Genomic DNA, 8,393 nt, shown 5'->3' with positions numbered 1-8,393 from the left:
TGAATCTGCATCTGCATCTTGCTTGCGTGGGAATCCCGCGAATCCGCAGCTGGCTGGGTTCGGTGTGACCTCATGGAAAGGACTCGGAGTAGATCTATCAGATGAATGTTGAGGATTGTCACCCGAGATGATTGCTGATGACGCTAAAACCACCGCACATACCGGCAAAGCAATGGTGCCCACTCGGTATTTATCTTGATAAACTGGCACTGAATTCGATAATTTTGACGTTGCTGACTTCAAGGAAGCTGCTGAGTGACGACATTGCAATGAGGGGTACACCTGGCACGGCAGATAGTTTCATCTAATACATCGCCCATTGGATGCGCATCTAGACAACAACTTGGTGTGTCTTTATCATTATCATGCAGCCGCATTTTTCATATACTGGGTTAACGGATTACCCACAACACGGACGATGACTGCAACGTCAAATCAGCGACAGTGAAGGCCATTGGAAACCATGAGCAAAGATAAATGGCATCGACCATAAAGTAGGTACTAAAAGTGATGAGCATAATGCAGCAAGCATTGCTAGATGGCGTACAATGGACTACACTTCAATTGTATCCCTTTGCGTTAAAAAGTATCACAAACTGCTAGCTGCATTCCAGATCGCCAATGAAAGGGTCCTGTACACTTTCTAAGAAACGAAGCACAATTCTACATGTTACGAACTAATTCGCGTTCACATCCATGTAGACATCCATCAGCACCGCAGATGCGATGCGAAAATTACAAAATGAAAAATTGTGCAGCCGAGCCCATGGTTGTAGTGCCTGCAATGAATGAGGGTGAAGCACAAGTTCTGACTTCACCGCTATACTTTCTCGAGTCCTGTTCTGGTTAGGCTTAAGCAAAGCGAAGCATTGAATTCCGCATGTTTAGAAGCATTTCCAAGTGTTGGTCGTATAATTCCTTTTTCAACTTCAGCTGCTGTTCCCGTTCTCGTTGAGATCGCTCTTTCCAGTACTCAGGGCATCTATTCTTTATCAAAACCCCAAGCTCCTTCAGTTTGACCGCGTCGGGATAGACTCCAGCCTGTCGACAGAGGGGGCATTTTGCATCGCACTCAGCTGTTTTGGGGCCCTCGTGCCCCAGCACGGATGCGGCGGTGCAAGCGCAGTTGTTGCAGAATAAGTGCCCACACCCCAAGGCTACAGGCTCAAACAGTGGCTCCTGAAATGGAACGTATTTTCACGTCAGAAACTGTTCGGAGTGTGACCAGGATCACACAGAACGAAAACAAAACTCGCGGTTGACGCCCATGTTTCGCTTTACTTTGAAAGCTTCATGATGAAGTCATTTTTCCATTTAAATTGTTGAAAAATGAAAGGGGGGGGGGAGACGGAATAATTACCAAGCATACGGAGCATGACAAATCGAACTCCAGGGTCGCGGATGCTTGCAGCTTGCAAGTGAGAGTCGGTGATGAACTCTCTAGGTCACACGAAAATTCACCGACTGATTCCATCTCTGTCGGAAAACCCTCTTTAGCATCCGCAAGATTAATATTCAACGCTCCCAGTTCGACCAAATACGGCGACTTCAAGAGCTCACCCCGCAAGGTTATTAAACGGCTTTTGAATAGACCTCCTTCAGTGGATCCATGAACCTGCGTGTGAGGATGGATATTAGAGGTTGCAATTGAAAAAACGATGATAAGTTGACAATCTGGGAAAAAATCGTTTGAGAACCCTTACAAGAAAAGTCTCGCTTCAAAGCCTCACACGGAACAGTCTAGCAACGGGGATTTCCGAATGAAAGTGTACCTTATCATATTTTTTCAATATTTTTCGAACAGCGAGCGCATTCATTGAGGCGTAGTTAATAAGAAGCTGACCCTCCTGAATCATAGCTTCATGGTTGTTACGTTTCCCTCGCAAAATGTACCCTCGTAACCCTGTCGCTAGGTGCAACTTGACCAACTGCTCTGCGCGACTATTGAAGCAACCAACCACTTCGGCCAGCTCCTCCATCAATTCACCGAAAAACTTTGCGTCGCAACCTGCACACCATGACCGAACTGTGAAAATGCTGCAGACGCTACAAACTTTGATGAGTCATGTACAGCCACATTGATTGCCAGCGACCACGAGCTCACAGAAACGAAACAGTGCAGCCAATACTCCATTTCAGGTACGGGGCTATGATCAAATGTGCCCATGAGCTATCTTTTGGGTGGATTCAACTGGCATCGATAACTAGGTTTGTCGACTTGGTACTGTAACGTACCAGGGCATGAAGAAGGGCATATTGCAGTCTTTAAAAGTGTCGCGGGTGATCCCTTCTGTGTATTTTTCTTTGTCTGAGAGAACGACGTAGTCTTTCTACCTGATGAAGGGCAAGTCCCTGGATCCTCAGAACATGAATTTGAAGAGCAAGGGGTGCAGGGATCAAGCTCATCGCCGGAGCTGGAAGAGTCGTGCGCTGGGCATTTCTTTAGGACTTTCTTCAACCTTTTAAACTCCACGTAAGAGCACCCTGCCAATTGGTTGCTAACCACGTCCTTCTCAATAAACTCAGTGTACGTCTTCCCGAACTTCATTCTTGCTCACTTGCATGAGCCTCCGTCCTCGAATCAAATAACGTGTCCGAGCTATTCACCACCTCGAGGATATAATAGGTGTAATATGAAGAAATACTTCTGCGACTAGCAGATCTTTCACCAGACCTAAATCGAAGAAAATGTCGGAATCGAAACCAAAAGGTTCGTGAACCAAAAAGGATCCAAGACTTCGTTCGAAGCAACAGTAAATAAATTCACAGCTTCCACGCGTGTGTCACAACTTGTACAACTCCCTAAAACGGAACAGGAATCCAACACTCACACACGCAAACCTAGACAATCTCAAACGCAGCGACCGAAAACAAGGACGGAGAAGGGAATGGAAAACGGCAGATGCTAGCTTCCAGTTGCCGACACACAATATTGCGACCGACGGATTCTTTCAACACAACACTAGATAACCGAGACGCAATCCCAAAATGGCCAACCACCAAGGGGGCGGGGAAGCTTGTTCACCACAAACGAGAGCGTCAGGCTGCTGTGAGTACAGGTGCTCAACAAACTGATAACTGCGAGGGACGCAGAAGGGTTTTGAAGCTACGCGGCAGCGTGGCAAGTGGCAGGGAAGCCACCGGATATGGAGGAGCGATGGGGGTGGGGGGTGAAAATGGTGACATGCAAATCACTGTGAACGTGGAGTGTCGACGGCCGACCGATAGATCGGAATCCAGCAATTGCTGCGAAGGTGTTGCCGACCGAAATCTCCGTGAATCGAATCAGCAGCGAAGTTGCGCGTCCGGGAGGTTCAACAACCCAATCAATTCCTCCCTCCGTCCCGTTCTCGCCCCTTCGTGATTCTGATCCCTACAGTGTCTGTCTGCCGCGGGTCGCACCCCGCCTGGATTGAGAATCGCCGTCTGCATTAGTCATCGCGTACTAGACTATTTATCTCATACTAGACTATTCATCACGGTCTACATCGGTCATCGCCGTCTATTCATTCATCGTAGTCTAGATTATTAATCACCGTCTATATCGATCATCACTGTCCAATTATTCAATGTGGTCTAAACTATTAATCATTGTCCAAATTGGTCAATCGCCGTATGGATTGGTCATCTCCGTTTAGATTAGTCATTGAGGTTTATCTTTGTAATGGCATTGTAGACTAGACGTAACTGCACATTGGAAACTGCAGCGCAACTGATAACTGAGACTCCTTCATTCACTAGCCCACTAACTAATATGCATATTAAAACTAAAAGTTCTAAGACTTTTCTACTTTACTATAAATTGAAGTGGAACAAATGAAATCTTAATTAGTTTGTGTGTAATTTTTAGATTCAGGTAGAAACACTACTTGCTCCATTTACATGTGTTATAAAAAAGTTATTATTCTTTCAAATTCCACTATTTTTGAAAGACATTGTTGGTTCTTTGTCACTTCCTTTGTAGTGCATCATAATTTCTTGGTTAACCCTCAAAATAAAATTTTATTTAGTATTATAAATTAATAAATTATCCAACTATATGATATTAGATATCAAATTGTATGAATCTTAAAACTTATTATAGAGTTTTCTTTATCTACTTGCATTATGGTATTCTTTAAAGGTATATAAAGATCAATGTTGTGTGTTGTGCCAATGTTTATATCTCAATGTATTATGATTGTTTCATTGAAATCCATCAATATTTCTAAATTTAACCTTTATTATCTTTATTTTTCAACGTATATACAACAATGACTGCTGTAAGGTTGTTTCTTTGATTTTTTTAGATTCAAAGCAAAATCTGCAATGTACATTCTATTACAATGACAATATGTTTATCTTTACTTCTTATTGTTTGAACCGTTGTCTTGGATCTCCTTAAAATAATCATTCTATGTATGAGACTTGTATTCTTATCATATCAATTTTCTAATAATAAATAAAATATACTTATAATTCTAGCACCATCTTCTTAATATGTCATGTATTTTAAACCAACATAATATATTTTTTTATGAAAAAATAAATCTCTATAAAAAATTGGGAAAAAAACTTCAAAAAAATCTTCTTACAAAATCCAAAAAACATTACCATTTATTTATGCAACGTGTTATCCATTTGCAAATTTGTCAATTTGAGTGTATCATGGATATATTGAATATGTGGTTTGCATTTATAAATTATTGAAATGAAAGAAGAAGAAAAATGCTCTTACATACATATTAAGAAAATTAAAATATATGTTTAAGTAGATATGAGCCAATTCAAGAACCTCCAAAACTTTTCAAATGAAAAAATAAAAAGTAATAAAAGATCCTTGAATGCACAATAGCATAATTTCATTTTTAAATCACATAACTTACGTACTTATGTATATATATATATATATATATATATATAAACACACATATAGAAGAATATTAAATAGACCCACCCATCCTAACTATCATGGAATAAAATAATATCCTCAAGGTTCATTTCTCCACTATTGGATCTATAATCAATAAAAACCAACCACATTTTCAAGGCAAATTTATCAATGATTTTACTTAAACATATCTTTGATCTACTTGAAGGTAAACCTCAAATAAAAAAGATATAAGAATACAAAGTCTTATTGAACTAGTGATAGTAAACACAAATGTCACACAAGAAGGTGGAAGTTTAACACTTTTCATTGTCTTTTTTTTTTTTTTTTTTTTTTTTTATAATTTTAGTCTTTTTCATCATGTGTCCAAAATTAATGAAAGATGTTTTATTCCACATTATTTGTATTAACACTATTCACCATTTCCTTTACAAATAAAAAAATTACGTAAGTTTTATTTGTGTTGCATAATTTCGAAATAATCATGTAATAATCATGTTTTATCAAATGGCATTGTGCTTTTTAAAGAAGACTTGTAGCGAGAAAGTATCATCCAACATTCATCCAATTGGATGAGTTCGCCACGAACGATGCTGACTCAGACTCAATGATTGATGTCTCAGATAGTTGGCTGTTGCTGCCACGTGTATGGGTCCAATGTAGCACCTTACGTGGCTGTCCATCTTTACGTCAACATAACTTTCCTTGAATTAGACATGTTTATTATTTTATTTTATTTTTTGTTTATTTTGCCTTCAGAGTAAATTATTATTGTTATTATTAATATTACAACGGAATGAACTAAACTTTTGGGGCTTTACCAGAGTCCTAATTTTGTTCATATATCCTTAGATATGAGTTGAAGGAGGTACCAAGTAAAAGTTCAAATCATAACACTTCAAAGGATGCTAGCATAAAATTCTCAACATTGCTTGGTAAGGAGAGTTGAATCATTTTAGGCTTACAATAGATACTTTTAATATATTTTTACCACTTTAGGGGGTCATATATATATATATATATATATTTGTATATTTTAAATTAAAAAATGAAGGTATCATTATCAAATTTTATTCAATTACATTACAGTAATAGGATTCCTCCATTTGGATGTAATTTTTGAAGCATAATGCCATGAATTGTTGATCAAAGGCTATGAAAAATAATTAGTGATGTCAACATGATGGAGACACGAGAAAGAAAAAAGTAAAGAAAATAAAATAAAAAAATTGAAGACCAGCCGAAATAAAAATAAAAAAATACCACTCATCCTGATATTAGGCCACGGTATTAGGTGCCACGCTGTCTTGAGGCCGACCATGTCTACACGGGTCCCACCACCGGGTAGGCTAAAGAACCTCCAGGTCATGGCCATCACCCGAGGTGGCCTAATCGCGGGCGCCAGCTCGGATGCCAGAGTGGACAGCTTGTTGGGAACGACGATCGAGGTTCCCTTCGTTCCACACATGTGGGTTCCATCCTGGGAACGCGCCGTTAGGGTTTACCGTCGGCACGGGGCGTTTCGGTGGCTTTGGCGAAGGGGGTGAGTCTCGAATCACTGAGCTCAACGGTCTCAACAGGCACCGTCACTTCAGCTCGTTGAGAAAGATGGTTGTTTTCTGGTGTTGCACGGAGACATACGCGCACACACACACCAAATCTCATACTGTCGTTATATACGACCCCCTTGTGCCGAATTTCGGCGCTTGTGATGATATGTCCACACCGTGAAGCCCCTGTGCATGCAACCGTTGATCTCGATCCATCAGTTAGGACTACCCCACAGAGACTGTGTCGCCATGAATTAGAAGCATATTCTCTCTGTTACCCGCATGCACAAATCTCATTCGGCTGCCTAATTTTCGAGCTAGAATAGAGAAAATGCAACGGCACGGTTCAGGTTTGAAATATTGTGCAAAGCTGGTCTGTAGGAGATGCACTGCAGTGCTAGAGTTTCGGTTGGGTTGGAATGGTCAGGAAGAAGTTGAGAGCAGCATAAGTTAGAATGTGATGGCTCCCAGTCTTTGGACAAGGTTGCCGAGGACCTCATCGACGAAGAGAAAACACGAACTCCGACGTTGCTGGAGGACATTTTCTACATGAACTAGAGTTAGCCCTACTGTTGGCACCCATCAAGGATGTCTCTCCTGTGGCCACGAGGCGACGCTGGACTGACCCGTCTGGTACGTGAACAGTTCGATACTGATGCGATTCTCGTACAATGGGGACTTGGTACAAGAAACAATTGTTTTGATTTTATCCTGTTATTAAACGAAATATTGTTTCAACGGGGACTTGCGATCTGATTCAAGCACGACCTATCCTTGTCGACCGTATCTTCTTGTTCATCAGGAACTGTGATGTCTTTCTTCTCGCTAATCGCCACACTTCCATCACAAATAATCTGGTCGCACTTAGATTGTGCACGACGATCAATGTATCGTAACAGGATTTCAGAGTTGCGATGGAGCTAAGATCTCAGATTTTGCAAAATGATGAATATGCGAAACTTTCAACACATTTCTATGCGACGACGATCAAGCTGTTGAGGACCTCAAACCTTGTTCCAAACCTACCCTTAATTCTCCATGCTTTTCAATTGGCATGTTGCGATTTTAGTGATTTTTGTGTAGAAAACTTATTCAAAATAGAACTCACTTAAACGGAATTTATGCCGCATGTTGAACATGCCAGATTCTGTTATTGTATTTATTGTAGAAAAAAAATTTGTTGTTAGATGTTGAAACAATAATAAAAATAATAATAAGTTCTTATTTGACCATTACATCAATCCAATTCATCCAATAATGTTTGACTATCAATTTCATTATTAATGGTTCAATTTAAGATACATACTATATTATTAATTGCTTTAGTTCAAAGCCATAGTGATTTTTTTATTTTATTTTTTTTCCATATAAAATTAGTCTTATTGCATTGAATATAGTTTGATTGTCTTGTTCAACAATTTTTTTGTTTGAACTGTATTATCAAATTTTTTAGTAGCAATAACTAAGACTGAAATTACATTGGCTGTAGATGTTACTTGTAAAAGAATAAATAGCAATACAAGTTGTAAAAATAATTAATATTATCAATTAATTTGTTTGTCTTCTAATGTAATTTTTCCTAATTTCAATAGAAGATTATATGCTCCTAGAATTGTGACAAAGGAAGTATTGTCTTTGAAGACAATGCCAAAAAATAAAAATAAAATAAAATAAAATAAAATGCAAGCTAAAGCTAGAAATCACATTTGTAAGAATTTCAATAAAGAACTTATTTCTTACTAATTTTTGGATGCAAATAATTCCTTGTCCATGTATCCAAAGTATTTTATCATTGACATTTGTGAATATTCATTTTTCTTTATCAATTGGTGTAAATTTTCAAAATCGTTCACAGTATTCTGTCATATGTATAATAGCCGCCAAGTCAACATAGCCACAACATGTCATTGTTTTAATTCTTTGAGCTTGTATTTGGGTAAAAAAATACAAGATCAAGAAATTCTTCTATGTTA

General features: G+C 38.9%; 1 protein-coding gene across 1 annotated transcript; it reads right to left on the bottom strand.

Moving 5' to 3' along the window:
• Positions 1–511: 511 nt before the first annotated feature.
• Positions 512–3,063, bottom strand: LOC112281779 (putative E3 ubiquitin-protein ligase BAH1-like). Its single transcript, XM_024518655.3, has 4 exons — positions 2,236–3,063; positions 1,773–2,008; positions 1,361–1,615; positions 512–1,179 (listed from the first exon to the last, which is right to left on the bottom strand). Exons 1-4 carry the CDS (start codon positions 2,546–2,548, stop codon positions 853–855), a joined length of 1,131 nt encoding a protein of 376 aa, XP_024374423.1. The 5' UTR covers positions 2,549–3,063; the 3' UTR covers positions 512–852.
• Positions 3,064–8,393: the final 5,330 nt, after the last annotated feature.

The sequence above is a fragment of the Physcomitrium patens genome, chromosome 4, assembly GCF_059467195.1.
Source record: "Physcomitrium patens ecotype Gransden chromosome 4, ASM5946719v1, whole genome shotgun sequence".
Lineage (NCBI taxonomy): Eukaryota > Viridiplantae > Streptophyta > Bryopsida > Funariales > Funariaceae > Physcomitrium > Physcomitrium patens.
This window is presented reverse-complemented; position numbering and strand designations above follow the sequence as displayed.

Excerpts from the sequence above, each read along its gene's own strand:
- LOC112281779 (XM_024518655.3), bottom strand. The coding sequence starts at position 2,548 with ATGAAGTTCGGGAAGACGTACACTGAGTTTATTGAGAAGGACGTGGTT. Across the intron at positions 1,616-1,772 it reads TATTGAAAAAATATGATAAG|GTTCATGGATCCACTGAAGG; the intron begins GTACACTTTCAT and ends CCTCACACGCAG. Across the intron at positions 1,180-1,360 it reads TGTCATGCTCCGTATGCTTG|GAGCCACTGTTTGAGCCTGT; the intron begins GTAATTATTCCG and ends GTTCCATTTCAG.